A 16,874-nucleotide genomic window follows, 5' to 3' on the forward strand; every position below is an offset into this window, starting at 1 on the left:
AGTGCAGGGAATTATAATACACAAATTGCAACAAATAAGATCAGACAATAGGAAAGGAAATCCCTGCCCCGGAGAGCTTACAATCTAAGTGGTACTGTATCATTTCTTCCTCCCCTTGCAGTTCACGCAGATTGTGTACTCGGACCTGCGAGCTCTGGGCAGAACTTCTTACACTCTCTGCACCAATGGACAACTTCTCCTGCGCCAGGTTCTGCACCCAGAGGCTTCCAAAAAGGTAGCGTTTCCCCCCCCCCTTATAATTGGGCGTTTGTCCCTGCACACTTCTTATTTATACGGTTTAAGAAAGCAAAGCAAGTCAAATCGGAGGGAGGCGGCGGGAAGCGCGCCGGGGAGGGAGGCGGCGGGAAGCGGGCCGGGGAGGGAGGCGGCTCGTCCAAGTGCTTGAACGCACTCGACCAGTTCTCCCACTTCAGAGACCAGTATTTTCTAAGTTTTTTTTTTTTTTTTTTGGTTTTTCTTCTCTTGCACATTGTATTTCTCCGCTATCGCAGAATTTCCTCCTGCCGGACGGATTCTATTCCTTTTATGACCTGGGCAAGGAGTTTAACGAAGCGTGTCCGGATTCTGCCGCCGTGAAGGAAGAAACCATCAAATCCATGGCGGATTGTATCCTTGGCGCGGAGGGAGGGGGTCAGCGGGTCACGGCATGTACCTCGGACAGCCTGTGTATATCGTCTTATTCTGGGTGTGTGAACCTGACCCCATATAGGCTGTACTCGTAATATTGCCCCGCCAGCACACAGAGGGTTAATGGTTCGCTCCCCTGCCGACCCCTTCCGAATAATATGACCACACCCTCTAATTTTATATCTGGACATGCTGTTCCAATCTAATGTGGGGTTTCTGGGTCACGGGGAAGAATTTGTTTATCCTATTGGAATCCACGGATTACGTATCTGCTTCTGGACGAATCCGGTAACCGCCGCGCCCAGCCACACCTCGCCAGTGGGCGCCCCCCTGATCCATACAGCATTTTAAAAGGGGCAATTTGCGACTATTTGCCGGGATGAGAAGTGGCGGGATATTTGGGGAATTGCACCTTTTTAGGGGATAAAGTCCCTTTACTAACAAGACAGATATGGAGATTGCGGTGGATGACGCAGATAACGACTTTGGCGTCTGGCAGGTGACCGCCATGGTGAATATCGTCCTGACTCTCCTGCTGGAGCCGTACAGTAAGTGAAGTAGATATATTTCGTTAATGGCTCAGCACACCATATTATACCGGAGGGAAAAAAGGAATTCTAAATGCAATTTATTTTAATATTCAGAATACACTAGTAGAAACAGAATTTATTTAATGTGTTGTATTTATTATTTAATAGTGTATTGTTTTTACTATGTATTATATTCTTATGCATGGTCTTATTATATTATATATTTAGATTGCGCACCGAGGTTTGTTAGAACTGCTGTAGGATTTGGCACGTTACAATACTATATCGCTGGCGTTTGTATAGAAGTCCGTCTCTGTGCGATTCGCGGTGCTTGTTTCCGGTGATACATCCAGGCCCCGTGTGTTTTTGGGGACACTTTTCACCAATGTGTTTTATTTTCTGCAGGTCACACTTTTTTCGGCCCGGAGACTGTCAAATATAAATATGAAACGGGACCCTGGTAAGTGACGTATTTAACCTTTTTATATACGCTCCGTGAATTTGGGCAATAATAACCTGCGTTACCTTGAACACAAACGTTTCTGCAGCAATTAATGTTCTATGAATGTAACTGAACATCCGTCTTGTTAACCTACATACCGCGATATAAGGCTGAGATTATAGTGGGCGCGTGTGCCACGGAGTGCATGGCGTCGCACACGCCCGTCGCCCGAACGATGGGTGAACTGAGCTTCCAGCGATTTGGGGAGGCGTGGCAGACGCGTCACCAGGTTGGTTAGCCCTCATTGGCTGAACCGCTCACGTGACGCAGCCGCCGCGCGAATAGACGAAATAATCTGCCTTTTTAAAAAAATCGGCCACGTGGTCGCTCTGCATCGCTTTGCATCGCTTTGCATCGCTCTGCATCGCTCTGCATCGCTTTGCATCGCTTTGCATCGCTCTGCATCGCTCTGCATCGCTCGCACTATGGGCGTCCTCATAGCGGTCCTGCATTTTGTTCACGACGCGAGCACCATTGCACCCGCTGTCGCGCATACTATAATCTCGGCCTATGGCAGTGTGTCTCTGTGGAACAGGTCTCTGCAAAGCTTCGCAGGCCTCTGTATACTTCTATTCCTTTTTATTTACAATATTGCTTATAGTTTTTGTGACATCCTCCTGTGTTTTTAAAAATTTTTGTTTTTTATTGTAGGTCATTTTAAATATGGCCGCCGCTGCGATTAGTTGTTTACTGTTTGTGGCAGCCACACCATAAAAAGCAAACGGATACGCGGCAGAATTGGAAAGGGTCCGGTTATTTAGTGGCACTTGGGGGGGAAAAAAAGGGAGATATAACAAATAGAAATAAAAAAATCATCTCTGCTTCAGCACAGGTGGCTAAGTCTAAGACTGAGTTGAGCCACCTGTGCTGAAGCAGAGATCCTGAATACCGGATCTCTTGGGCCTTGAGAACCCCCCTGCTGTGAGTGACAGGTGCTCTGCCCCCACATATGTTGCCTCTTATCCTAATTGTAGCATGTGTAGTATTTCCTCGTTCCACGTGGCGCTGGTGAAGAGTAAACACACCGCGGGGTTAATAAGTAACTGCTCTCGTGTATTACACCGCGGCCGATCTGTTCCCCTCTCACTCTGAAGCCGCGTTGCAAACGGAACGGGCGATTATTAGTTGTGTCCTGTTTCATTTCGGTTACTCTGTCTGGACACACAAGCAACAACGAAATATTAATAATATTAGAACAAAACGGGCTGTTCGTAAAGAGATTATCCAGCAACAAACCAACGTGGAACATACAATCGTTGCTAATTAATTCGTTCTTTCCTTAATGACTCATATTTTTCCAGATTTATAAATCAAAAATAACTAGCTTTCTAATTTAAAGAAGCAATATCCTACGTGTTTTATTTTTAAACTAAAACTGTTCTGTAGTATTAGATAAAACTTGCTACATTTTGTTTCTTGTTTTTTGTTTTAATCAACTATTAATATACTGAGCATCCTGTGATTTCTCTAGCAGGCTTTAGCTCACCTCCCCAGCAGTGCAAGATCTTTGCAACACTTTCCTGTTTTTGGATAATTTGTTGCCAATGTTCCCATCAGTTTGAGCTGCAATCTGTAACAATAGATAAGGATGCCTTGGTAATAAGAATACATTGGATCTGCTGAGTTACACTGACTGAAGGGTTGATTGCAAAGGCAGCCATTTAGTGAACCCTGGAAAACAGGATCTTTGCTGATCGATCATTTGAGAACCAATCGATCAGCAGCTTTTCGTTTTCAATAAAGGTAATCAAAGGCGGCATATATTACAACAACAAAAATATTTATTTTGTTTTAAGTGCCGCTTGGATTGCCTTAGCCGTTGAAAAGTTTTGCCTTGCTGGGCCGTCACTGGGAAGTGTCGCATGGGTGAGCGCTCCCACGCCTGGGGTGTTGGGGTGTTTTTCATGGTGTCCCCGGGTGTCTGACTCTGCGTTTTCCTCCCTCTGCAGCAGTAAATCGGAGCTGGTGGACAGCGAGACGGTTATCCGTGCCCGTGGCTTACCGTGGCAGTCCTCTGACCAGGACATCGCTCGCTTCTTCAAGGGGCTCAACATTGCCAAGTAAGAGGTCCAATTCCCCCGTCCCCCATCAGGGAGACAGGTGGGAGCCTTGGGCCGCGATTTATAGTGGCCACAGCGGCGCACGCCAAAACAATTACCTGCATTCCGTGAAGGGGCGCATAAAGCGCGCGGGGGCGTGACGGAGAGGCAGAATCCTCCATGCGATGGCCGCGTGACGTCGGCGTCACGTGAAGCGGTTCAGACAATCCTGGGGAACCGCTCGCGTGACGTCATGGCACACGCCCCCTCTTGCCTCCTGCCTAAAGTGCAGGTTTTGCGCGAGTGACGTCGCGCGCGCGCCCTATAATCGCGTCCTTAAATGTGTGGATGTGACCAAAAGTGGTTTGCTCTCTTTCCCCAAGATACCTGGGAAATGAGCTCATCTGCATATGCAAATTTGCTTATTTCCCAGCTGTGCTCACCGATCTCTCTCCCCGAGTTGTATAGATGAATGTTTTGGGGGAGATGGGTAATCTGCTAAATGAGTCCCCCCCCCCCTCTCTGTGCGCTCCCGAGCAAAAACATTATTTCAGGGTCTTAATTAAAAAGTTCATCATATGAAGGCAGTGGGGGCTCCAACAGTCCTGGAATGATTTTGCATCTTATCATAAGTGAATCCTAAAGGTGTGGCTGGTCTATGAAGTGGGTGTACTGTGAGTGATAAAGCACTGTGTTGTGTGAAACGCGTAGGAGGGTTCAAACCTTTTTTTTTTTTGTAATGTTTTGTATGTGTTTTTTTTATTCGCCGGTCTCCCCGGGCATTGCGCTGCCGTGTGCATTTTTTTGCATACTTTGTTGCTGCTTGGATCTTAATTTAAAAAGGTTTTGGCTGCAAAAAATGTTCGCGCCTCAAATTTTTTTAAAAAAAAGGCACATTTCGCCACTCGCGAACTTGCCCGAAACTTTTTGCACATCTCCCAGCGGTGCCTGAAACAGGAATATTATAGGGGGCGCAAATACCTCACCCGCCGCGCCGTGCGGAGCAAGGAAATCCTCTCCGGCGCAGAATGGGTTAATAAGATTTCCATGAATAACGGAGGAAAAAATAATAATCTGTAACGCGGAGCGTTACAAGTCCGACCTTCTTCCGCTGAAAGGTCGCGTTATGAATTAAACGGGTGTGATTAGCTCTGGACGGTAATGATTATTCTACGTAACGTCGTCTCTCCCCGTCGTTCCCAGGGGCGGCGTCGCTCTGTGTCTGAACGCGCAGGGCAGGAGGAACGGCGAGGCGCTCGTACGCTTCGTAAACCCCGAGCAGAGGTGCCTGGGTCTGGAGCGGCATAAACATCACATGGGGAGTCGGTATATAGAGGTAACGGGGCTTTATTATGGCGTTTTGGGCACTGCAGGGAGTGGGAGACCATGAAATGAAAGTTGAAAGCGTCGCCTCGGCGAGCCTAATGTGGGGGTGATTTGGTGTGAATGTCCTACTAAAGTCTTGAGGGCAGGGGTGGCCAACTCCAGTCATCAAGGGCCACCAATAGATCAGGTTCAGGATATCCCTGCTTCAGCACAGGTGGCTCGATCTTGATCGAGCCACCTGTGCTGAAAATGGGATATCCTGAACCTGGCCTGTTGGTGCCCTTGAGGACTGGAGTTGGCCACCCCATGCTGTAGGGTTTGTTTGGTGCATTCTTTTATGAACCGACTTGTAAGGTCCTCTTGTTCCCTCGTCTTCTCCACAGGTTTACAAAGCAACAGGTGAAGAGTTTCTAAAAATCGCGGGAGGTGAGTCATAAACGTATGTTCGGCCCCAGAAGTAATGGCAATAATGGTGATGCCAACCTAGCACCTTCACACAACCCTGTCCTCCTTCCAGGGACGTCGAATGAAGTCGCCCAGTTCCTGTCCAAGGAGAACCAGGTGATTATCCGAATGAGGGGTCTCCCGTTCACGGCCAGTCCGGAGGAGGTGCTCACCTTCCTGGGTCCCGAATGTCCGGTCACCGGGGAGAAGGAGGGGCTGCTGTTTGTGAAGTATCCGGACGGGCGGCCCACGGGAGACGCCTTTGTGCTGTTCTCCTGCGAGGAGTACGCTCAGCAGGCCCTGAAGAAGCACAAGGAGATCCTGGGGAAGAGATACATCGAACTGTTTCGGAGCACGGCTGCCGAGGTGCAACAGGTGAGCACCATGGGGGACCACGAGAAGTGGGAGAGCAAGGGGGGCCATGAGGAGAGTCGGGTAGACATATGGGGGACCATGAGGAAGGGGGAGTGCCAGGGAGGAGGTATGGGGGAGCACGAGAGGTAGGTGGAGGAAGATGGCATGGGGAGACCACCAGATAGAGAGGAACACATGGGTGGTGGGGGGGGGGAGGGAGGGGAGAGGAGTAAGGGAGACTTCATTGGGACAACAAAGGAGGAGGAGAGTATGGGGGGGGGTTGTGGATGAGGGAGGAAGGCTTGAAACAAGTGAGATGGAAAGATGACATGTTGGTAACAACTAGAAAGTGTGTGTGTGTGTGACACTGTGTGTGTGTGACACTGTGTGTGTGTGACACTGTGTGTGTGTGACACTGTGTGTGTGTGAGTGTGTGTGTGTGTGTGTGACACTGTGTGTGTGTGTAACACTGTGTGTGTGTGTGACACTGTGTGTGTGTGTCTCACAATGTTTCTCTGATGCCCACAGGTGCTGAACAGATATATGTCAACTCCTCTCATCCCAAACTTTCCTGCCCCCCTCATCCCTGTCCTGCCCCCTCACTACCCTCTGGGCTCCAGCAGCACCAGGGACTGTATTCGCCTGCGGGGGCTCCCGTATACCGCCGGCATTGATGACATCCTGGAGTTTATGGGCGATTCCACGGGGGACATCAAACCCCACGGAGTACACATGGTCCTAAACCAGCAGGTAACGTGCTGGCACTGCCCTCGGGGGTGGGGGTAAGGGGCAGCTCCCTCGGGGGTAAGGGGCAGCTCCCTCGGGGGTAAGGGGCAGCTCCCTCGGGAGTAAGGGGCAGCTCCCTCGGGGGTAAGGGGCAGCTCTGTAAATCCGACTACCTGCGAGTGAGACGCCCTCTCAAACTAAAGAGAGAGGGCAAAACGTCCACAACTTCCCAAAATCTGGTGAAGATTCGGACATGCGCGGCTTAAGTGATCGTCTGAAATCCAGCTATGCGGGTCCCGGCGATCTCCTTGATAATGACTCGCCCGTATTTTTTGCAAATACTAAAAAAAAGTAACTAGTTTGCAAGTTATATCGTGTTAAAATAAAACTAAAGTGTGAGATGAACAGGTCTCTGCTCTCCGGTCTCCTGGTTTCTATCCGTTCTTCCCTCATCTCTGGCTGACTCCTGTACGGGTTGCCCCCTCTTCTTGGGTCGCTCCTCATCTCACTCTCACCCTCTCTCTCACCCTCTCTCTATTCTCTCTCACTCACACTCTCTCACTCACACTCTCTCACTCACTCACTCTCTCTCTCACTCTCTCTCTCACTCTCTCTCTCTCTCACTCTCTCTCACTCTCTCTCTCTCACTCACTCTCACTCTCACTCTCACTCTCACTCTCACTCTCTCGTCTTGTTCTCCGCCTCAGGGCAGGCCTTCAGGTGACGCGTTCATCCAGATGAAATCCTCCGATCGGGCCTTCCTGGTGTCTCAGAAATGCCACAAGAAGATGATGAAGGATCGCTACGTGGAGGTTTTCCAGTGCTCGGGGGAGGAAATGAACTTTGTGTTAATGGGCGGCACCTTAAATCGTAGTGGCTTATCCCCCCCGCCATGTAAGTTACCATGTAAGTGTGCGACCCTCTGCTCTCCTCTGCTACATGCTGGTACTGTGGTAGGTGCTGCCCGCGCTCTGCGCATAGTTGCCAACTTTAGGGGGAAATGTCACTCCAAACCCAAGCTGGCGAAGTGTGGGTAAAAGGGGTGTGCGGAGGGGCAAGACGTGGGCAAGCCCAAAATACTCTGTGCAAACAAACGGGGTCATGTCACCCTTCAATTTATACCCTCCCCCATTCAATGCAGGAGGCGTCGGCAATGTGTTGGTGACACTGAAGGGTTAACTAAATCCCACACAGTAAAGCTCTTCCGCTCCCCCCTTTTGATCCGATGACTGTCCCTGTCTGTCTCTGTCCCCCGCTCCTTTTCATTGTATGTTTAATGTTATATATATATACTGCCAGTGTACACGGCGCTTTGCTAAATTACAATACAAGTGCACGCAATGAGAAGCGGGACAGGAGACTGGCAAAGGGAAGCCCTGTGCCGAAGAGCTTACAATCTGTGTCGTAGTGGGAGGGAAAGTGCGTTCTGAAGGTGCAGTCACAGAGGTCAAGCGCATCTGGGTCAGTTGCAGAGGCTTATATCCTGTAATAAGGTTCTAATTGTGAGTCCGACCCTCTGGCCGCGCTCTGGGCCCCTCTGGCCGTGCCCTGCGCCCCTCTGGCCGCGCCCTGCGCCCCTCTGGCCGCGCCCTGCGCCCCTCTGGCCGCGCTCTGCGCCCCTCTGGCCGCGCTCTGTGCCCCTCTGGCCCCCCTCTTTACTGCCACGCTTGGGTTGACGCTGGAGGATGGGAAGCTGCCGGCATTTTATGGCGGCCCCAGGAATTTCCGGCAGAGTTGGCAACTATGACCTGGTGACCTTGGACCATCGCCTCTCTGCAGCGAGCTTGGACTTCCGCGGGTGGGGGAGGGGTGGGGGAGAGAACGTGGCCAGCGGTTATGGTCGTCCTGACTATTTTAGACGGGGCTCGTTAAACCGTGAGGTGGGGGGGGGGGCTGTCATTGATTTTCTCGCGGTGTGCTTCCTGGGCGCGCGGTTTCCGCAGCTTTGCCTTCTTCCTGCGGCGGGGCAGCTTGGGAACGCGGTATATTGAGGGTCGTGGTGTTGGTGGGACCTGCCTCGTGTGGCGCACGGGATTCCTGGGAGAGACGCCGTCCGCGGCTCCCTAACCACGACGCGGGCGCCATTAACCCTACAAACGGTTACGTTAGGCCAGTGTTTCCAGGTGTACAGAGACCCTGATACTTTGCGTCGCTGGGGCGGGGCGCTGGTAGCAGAGTGCCTAATCCGCGGGGAATTTAACCACTTATATGCCAGCGTTGGGTTTCCGAAGAGACCCCTCTTAAGCAGAGATAAGAGGGGTACTGAACCGTGGCTTCTGATTGGTTAACTTCATGTGCCGTAACCCCCTCAATGTGTTTCTGGTACTAAAGGGGTTTTTGATGCCCCCCCACACCCCTAATCTCTCCCCTGTCTGCATCACCATCAGGTCTCTCCCCACCAGCCTACGCCGCCTACCAAGCCGCGGCAGTGATGCCGGCGGAAGCCGCCGGGCTTTACCCGTCGCCTGGGCTCTTATCCACAAGGAGCGGCCAGACCATGGGGCAGCCGACCATGGCGTTTTACCCCGCCCAAGCCACGCAGCTGTACATGAACTACACGGCCTATTACCCCAGGTACGGGGGGCAGCTGTGTGCGTGCCGGGTATATCTTTCAGGGGAACCTACCCGGGGTACAGAAAAAGCAGTGGTACTGGGGTTCAGTGCGTGTCCCTGCACTCTGCTGGGGGGGGGGGGTGTATCTTTTTTTGGGGGGGGGATGGTTGTTTAATTAGAGATTTGGGGTGCTGCTTTCAAATGACACTTCCAGCTGCCCCCCTCCTGCTGTCACCAAATCCCTGTCGCCAGCAAAGGGGAGGTGACCTCACGGGAGGTGTCAGCGGGACGCAGAAAATGGCAGCACACAGGGGGGACCATGAAACCCATTGGCTGGATCATCTTGTACATTCTTAATACGAAACTGTTCTAATCCCGCATGGAAACATCCGGATGATGGGTATTGGAGTATAGCTGCCTTTAATAAGCCCACTTTGTAAAAATTCTGCCCGCCTTTACCACCTTCGCTGGGCGGCGGCGACACGTCTCCACTCCTTGCGATAACACCTACAGGTTTTTTTTTTACATTTTTTTTACATTTTTATCTGTCTCCCTTTCCAGCCCGCCCGTCTCTCCCACCACCGTAGGTTACATCACCGCCCCCTCTGCCTCACTGGCGTCCGCTTCCCACGCCATGTTACCCCAGCCGGGCGCGCTGGTGCGCATGCAGGGTCTGCCCTACAATATGGGCATGAAGGATATTCTGAGCTTCTTCCAGGGTTACCAGGTGAGTGTCTGCCCCCCTCCCCCCCTACCCCCCTCCCCTTCAACAGGACCTGCTGCAGTGTAAATCTATGCCGAGTACTACTACTACTCTGCATTCCTTTAACATGTTTTGCCAAGGGGGATACAGTGAGACGTGTAGTGGTACAGAGTATCACTGCTCCTCCTTTACAAACACTCGGTTCCAATAGTTCTGTAAACTTGCCACGCCTCTGGCCTTTTATAGCAATGGGGGTTGTTTTATACACAGGTCCCCGTCCCTGCCTGTTGTCGGACCATAAATATTGTATAAACCCTAATAAAATACGCCCCAAATGTTTAACGGGCCCCAATCTTCCCGATGTCCGAGCCCAGCACCGCGGCTTTCTCACACACAGCAATTCAGGCCAATCTTATTTTTCAACATTTGGGTTGGAGCAGGGGGTCTCCGGGGGTGAATCCCATTCATTTCAGCTCCGGGGACCCCCCGAGATAGACCTCCGAAGGGGGCTCCACACTTTTAAATCTCCCGCGCCACGTGAGCCAATGGGAAGCCGCAGTGGATGACCTTGCGGCTTCCTATTGGCCGCAGGGCGCTCGAGCTTTGAAATGCCGCCATTACGTTAGCCCAGCTGGCTGAGCGGCTACCGGCGCCCCCTACGGAGGTATCTCCGGAAGCAGGGGGGTTCCCGGAGCTGAAATTAGTGGGGTTCACCTCCGGAGACCCCCTGCTTCAATGCTTTGCGACAGAAATGGCGCGCCTGGATTGCTGCTTTTATCACTGGGTGTCTCTTGCTGTCTCTTGCGTCCTAATGGTTTTCCGGTCACAAATTTATTGCTGACCCCCTCCCCTATATGGCCCTATACGTGCCTGGTTAAGGCGTACAGGGTAGGGTGCGCAATCCATGCATTGGGAGGCGGGGAAGATTTCTTGACGCCATTTTGTTATTCACACGTTTTCGGAGTGTTCCCGGGCCCCTTTGGCAGAGAGAGGGTTGCGGAGATGGGTTTAAAATGCTACTTAACCCCTTCACTGCTGGCTGCGGCTGGCCATCCAATACGTTTGTAGCTACGTGTGACAGGCGAGCGGTTAAGTAGGTGACCTAACCTCTGGGGTGCTCGCATTCACAAGTGAGCCTGATTATTATTTTTTTATTTAATAAAATATATATCTATATATATTTATAGTATTTGCCCCATTTTATCACCAGTGTCGGAGTCTCCCGGAGACTGCGCAGAATGGAGCCCTCTGATTGGTTTAAAGGGCAGTTCCTCCTGTGCGTTTTATTTTTACAGATTTTTCCCTTCCCCGTCCTGTACAATCCGGGCTCTGTGTTCACCTATTTATTTTTTAATAAGTTCGCTCCATTTTTGTAAAATATAGAGATCACTGGATTTTATTCCTAAAAAAATAAATTAAAAAAAAAATAGCTGGAAACCTGTAATCCGCTCTCACACGGGGACATTAATAGACCTCACTGAACCTTATCTGAGAAGAATAAACGAAGATTATTTTTTATTATTTTTTCCCCTGATAAGATTCTGTGTAGGCTGCAGGGAAAGCACCTCTGTGCTGCCTGTTCAGAGTGGAGAAAGTGAGAATTAACGGCAGGAGTTTTCGTGTCTCGTGGGGACACTACGGCTGCCTTTGGGCAATTTGAATCTGCTATAAAGGGAGGTGGGGGGGGAGGAGAGTCACATGGAGCTCACTTGGTTTTAGAAATGGGTCACACCGAGGGAACTCCGCCTTCAGCGCCACAAACTCTGTGATACGTGCAAGTGTTAAATCTCAGGGCAGCGACCGTCGGAATCTAACGCCCTGTTTTTTTATTTCTCCCCCTTCCCGCCCCCCTTCTCCTCCCGCTGCTCCTCAGGATCCTGTGTCCCCCCCTCTTTTGGAGGGGTACGGTCTGTAACCCTTCCCAGCGTCCAATTGGTGCCGCCCTTTTGATTGGAATGTAGCAGCCGAACCAATGGGGATTTGGGGGGCCGGGCACACGAATGATTTTGGGGTTGTGTGTGCGGCGTCCCCGGTTAATATTTGGTCTCACGGTGGGGTGCATGGATCGGAAACACTGCACTTTTTAATTCTGGTTTAGTTCATGGCGCCTTCCCTCTTACCAGACCTGCCGGGAAACTGGCGTTCAGAAATAAGAAACTTCCCTTCCCCCCCCCAAATTGTGCCGACACAAATGTATATTTATACACCGGGCCCCATACACGGCCGGTACCAGATTCCTGCTGGGATCAGTCGCCCCGCGCCAATTTGGGTACCACCCTCTGTTGCCCCCAGGTGGCGCTGTGTCCTCGCACACGCCTCCCGTGCCCTGCGGGGTGACTGTGTGTCTTTATTTATATAGCGCCATTAATGTGCACAGCGCTTCACAGCAGCAATGCCCGGGACCATCGTATAAATAACACATAATATAAATAACAGACCGTGGGAAAACGCGCTTCAGACATAAAACTGAGATAACTGCCCCTCTTATAACCCAGGGAAGGCTCGTGGGGTCGTTCTTCTCGCGGGCAGGTCTGGTAGCCGCGGGTAATTGTGTGTTTGCACTGGGAGGCTGCGCCCCAGGAGATTAGGGGGTTTGGGGGGGGGGGGGCCTCCGGACGTCCCGTGTTTGTGTTTTCAGGTGGTGGATCGCTGGTAATTTGGGGGGACAATGGCTGCTCTCGCGGGGTGACGGCTTTCTGGCTCTTGGAAATGATTCCGGGTTGTAATTTGAATCTGCCCCCTCGCCCGTTCTGTGCCGGAGGGTCCGGTGGGAAGGCTGGCACCATGTGGGTTAAATGGGATGGCTTTTTATTTGCGGTTTTAACCCATTCACTGCCAGGTCAGACAGCACATCGTGTGGTGTGTATAATATGTACAAATATATATTTATTCACACTGCAGCAGTGAAGGGGTCACTTTCTGCATTTTACCCCCCGGCTGACAGGAGACGCTGCACTTTGTCTTTTGTTTAGGCTCACGTGATCACCTGCAACACACACACACGCTCACTTGCAACACACACACACACACACACACACACACGTGCTCACCTGCAACACACACACACACGTGCTCACCTGCAACACACACACACACACACACACACATGCTCACCTGCAACACACACACACACACACACACATGCTCACCTGCAACACACACACACGTGCTCACCTGCAACACACACGCAACACGCAACACGCAACACACACACACTCACCTGCAACACACACACACACACACACACACACACACATGCTCACCTGCAACACACACACACGTGCTCACCTGCAACACACACACACACACACACACACACATGCTCACCTGCAACACACACACACACGTGCTCACCTGCAACACACACACACACACACACACACATGCTCACCTGCAACACACACATGCTCACCTGCAACACACACACGTGCTCACCTGCAACACACACAACACACACACGTGCTCACCTGCAACACACACAACACACACACGTGCTCACCTGCAACACACACAACACACACACGTGCTCACCTGCAACACAACACACACACGTGCTCATCTGCAACACAACACACACACGTGCTCATCTACAACACACACACACGTGCTCACCTGCAACACACACGTGCTCACCTGCAGCGCGCACCCGCTCACCTGCAACACACACCCCTGTAATAGAAACGTCTGGTTTGTGTATGAGGTTTTCAGACTGGACTCATGTGAGGAGGAGACCTGCGAGGTCTGGAAACCTTGTGTACAAACTACACGCGTCTGGTTCTCGCGCTGCTCCATCCGGCTGTGAGCCTGCCCCAGGACAGGTCCAGCTGCTGAGTGACCCGTGTCTCCGGTCAGTCTGTAGGGGGGGGGGTGCAGGGGGGCGGGGAGGCCTCCATGATGCTTCCACCTGTGGCGGTGAAGGGGCCGGCATGGTTTGGCACAGGAGAGCTTCGGGGTGCTGACTTGTCCTGTGTCACCTCTGCAGTATTCCCCCGAGGATTACAGCGGCCTGGTACAGATGGGGGACCAGACACGGAGTGTGCTACAGGCACCTAAAGAATGGGTCTGCTTATAAGAGGGACACCTCCAACAAGGTAAGATCGGGGCACCTGGGTGGCAATTACCCCTAAAACTCCCCTTCCTGCTTCCTAACCACAGGCCATCAAACTCTGCCAGCGCGGTGGGTAATGGGTTTAATGCAAGGGTGGCCAATTCCAGTCCTCAAGGGCCAGCAACAGGTCCGGTAATGGAATATCCCTGCTTCAGCACAGGTGACTCAGACTGACAGCCACGTCAGCACAGGTGGCTTGGTCAAAGACCGAGTCACTGATTGAGCCACCTGTGCTGAAGCAGGGATAGCCTGAAAACATAACCTTTTGGTGGCCTTTGGCCTGGAATTGGTCACGCCTGGTTTAAGGCGTTTGCGCTGGGACGGGAGAGGTAATAACATAAAGTCTGGCTGCGTCCTACTTGCACTGCAAAGTGCCGCGTTTATCATCAAGCAAAGATTGCATATATTCCCACTTAGAGTGTGAGCTCTTTGGGGGAGGCTCTGCCTCTGCCTTGTTGTTTATCTATCCCACTTATCCCCATAGTTTGTCATTTACATACCTTGTATCGCATATAGAATATATGTGACCCTCCCTGCCCGGCTCCCTGGGGGGATTACCTTGGGGTGCTATATATGGCTGCCCCGCATGGGATACCGTGACTCGGGGGCTGGATTCAGGCAGCTGGGCGATGAGGCAGCAGGTTGCAGGATAATGGGCGGCAGGAGCTTTGTAGTAACAGTTACTCGCCTTCTCTTTCCCCCCCCCCACTCCCCCCTCTAGTCTCCTAGAACCCCCCTCCCCCCACCCCCCCCCGCCCACCTGCCATATCGCCTAAGTGCTGGCACCTGAAGTGGGCCTGTTGGGGGGGGGGGGGGGGGGTTTAACCACTGGAAGACATTTTTGCATATAAACCGGATTCGAAGCGTTACAAATCTCCCTGGCGCTGAAAGTTACGCGTCACCTGTTTAACCCCTCCTTGTCTGATGTGGGGGAGTCTGTTCCTCATCCTTATCCTCTCTTCTCGCCTCCATCCTCCAGCTTCAACCAGACTCCTCCATCCTGCGCGGGCCATCGGTGAGCGCCTGGAAGTGGCCGTGGCCGAGAAATAGGGTTATGGGGGGCCGCAGCGTGGACCTGTGGTGTGAGCGGACAGAGCCTGGGGGCAGCGGGGGGGGGCAAGAGCATCCGGATCTGCACCCCCCCCCCCAAAAAAAAATACAGAGCGTGGCACACTTATTTTGGCAGTGTATGTGGGGAAGTGGCCGTGGCTCCAACCCGTGGCTCCTTTCCCTTTACACTGACTCCCAGACGCAAAATTCCTAAATAAACTGGGATTTTAGTTTTTTTTTTATTTCCCGCGCCCCCTCCCGGCTGTTACATTACTAATATTATTTTAGTATTATTTTAGTGTTTCTCCTGTGGCCCACGCACCCCAATTTCTCCCACCCCCCCACCCCCCAACCCGTGTTTTATTTCTGAGGCTGGATAGAGTCCCAGTCATCCTGGCGGCCATATTTGTGGAGCCCGTATTAAATGGTGACGTCGGCAATGAATCCCTCTGGGTTACCGCGTTCGCTCGAACCTTTCCGCACCGTTAACTGCCAACCTGCTCTTCTCACAGCCAAAATGCTTCTATATACCACTAAGTTATACGACTTATTTTTTTTTTTTTTTTAATTTAAAAATATTAACTTTGGAATATTCCCTTTTTCTACTTGTTTACACTGTTTAACTATTTTGATGCTGGAGAGATTCCTGCGCTTGGTGCGTGTGTGTGTATATAGATGTGTGTGATATACAGTATATATCAGGAGTGACCAACTCCAGCCCTCAAGGGCCACCAACAGGTCAGGTTTTTAAGTCAAAGACTGTGCTGAAGCAGGGACTGATTGAGCCACCTGTGCTGAAGCAGGGATATCCCCAAGACCTGGCACAATGTGGACTGGAGTTGGCTGTATATCTATATCCTTCAATGCATTATTTTCCTCCAGTTCCAAAATGGCGAGCCAGCCAGACGAAACTGAATGAATTTGTGCTGTCTGCAACTCCCTGTTTTTTATGTATATATGTGTATAAAAATATAGAAGAAAACAGAAAAATAAGTTTCAATAAAATAGGTAAGTTTGACTAGCCGCCTGCTGACTAAGCACTAATGTTCTTGTTTTTTTTTTTTGTTTTTTTTTTACTGTTGATTAAAATAAAGTGCAATAGCAGCAGAATGTCACTTAACGGCCTTATTTCTGGTTCTATGTATATTGACTTTTTTTTCCTTTTGAATCTGTTGTGTTTTTTTTTTCTTTGTGTAATAAAATAATAAATAATAAAGTGTGTCCGTGTGCTGCCCATTGAAGTGGGATGGAGGAAGCAGAGCGTGTCTGCCTATACTGGCTTTTTAAGGGGGCTCGAAGCTGAAGAAAGGGGCACAGATTTTAGTACCCGGAGATTTATAAGATTGTCGTCCATTTCAGAGACCAGCATCCACTGTACTTACTGCTCCTTTACGTCTCCCCCATGTGGGAGGTTCTGCTTCCGATTTTAAAGAAAAAGTCCAAGCGGCACAAAAAAAAAAGAAAAACTAATTACCTAAGCTAACGATTTTAGTTCTCCCGCAATCGATCAGCAAAGATGCTGCTTCCCAGGGTTCACTAAATGGCCGCCTTTCAGTTTCAATCAATTCTTCAGTCAGTGTAACTCGGTAATATAAGGCTACATTGTAGCTGTTAAGGTAACATTATCTATTGTTACAGTTTGCAACTCAAACTGCTGGAAACATTGGCAACAAATTATCACAAACAGGAAAGTGTTGCAAAGATCTTGCACTGCTGGGGAGGTGAGCTAAAGTTTGCTATAGAAATTGAAGGATACTCTGTATATTAAAAATGGCATTAAAAGTTGAATAATAGGGACTTCCGGTGGTGACGTCACACCACATGCCAGCCTGATTCGGAGCTCCCTATTCCCCTCCATGAAAAGGTGCTAGAACGAGCATAAAAACCACCA

At 50.9% G+C, this 16,874-nt stretch overlaps 1 protein-coding gene across 3 annotated transcripts in view; it reads left to right on the forward strand.

Annotated features, from left to right (window-relative positions):
• ESRP2 (epithelial splicing regulatory protein 2) overlaps nt 1–16,177 on the forward strand; it is a 31,365-nt gene extending 15,188 nt beyond the window's left edge. Inside the window, exons 4-17 of one of the 3 annotated variants that reach the window (XM_075576940.1) lie at nt 122–235; nt 513–627; nt 1,098–1,196; nt 1,584–1,638; nt 3,630–3,740; nt 4,923–5,055; nt 5,429–5,471; nt 5,563–5,864; nt 6,372–6,593; nt 7,277–7,463; nt 8,957–9,143; nt 9,684–9,849; nt 13,808–13,916; nt 14,913–16,177. In XM_075576940.1, coding sequence (XP_075433055.1) covers nt 122–235; nt 513–627; nt 1,098–1,196; nt 1,584–1,638; nt 3,630–3,740; nt 4,923–5,055; nt 5,429–5,471; nt 5,563–5,864; nt 6,372–6,593; nt 7,277–7,463; nt 8,957–9,143; nt 9,684–9,849; nt 13,808–13,897 — 1,824 coding nt within the window. In that variant the 3' untranslated portion in view covers nt 13,898–13,916; nt 14,913–16,177. Of the gene's footprint in view, nt 1–121; nt 236–512; nt 628–1,097; nt 1,197–1,583; nt 1,639–3,629; nt 3,741–4,922; nt 5,056–5,428; nt 5,472–5,562; nt 5,865–6,371; nt 6,594–7,276; nt 7,476–8,956; nt 9,144–9,683; nt 9,850–11,698; nt 13,711–13,807; nt 13,917–14,912 lie in introns of those variants that run through there. The other 2 variants (XM_075576939.1, XM_075576941.1) reach the window with 2 other exon arrangements.
• The last annotated feature ends 697 nt before the right edge of the window (nt 16,178–16,874 follow it).

This window comes from Ascaphus truei, chromosome 19, assembly GCF_040206685.1.
Source record: "Ascaphus truei isolate aAscTru1 chromosome 19, aAscTru1.hap1, whole genome shotgun sequence".
Taxonomy (NCBI): Eukaryota; Metazoa; Chordata; class Amphibia; order Anura; family Ascaphidae; genus Ascaphus; species Ascaphus truei.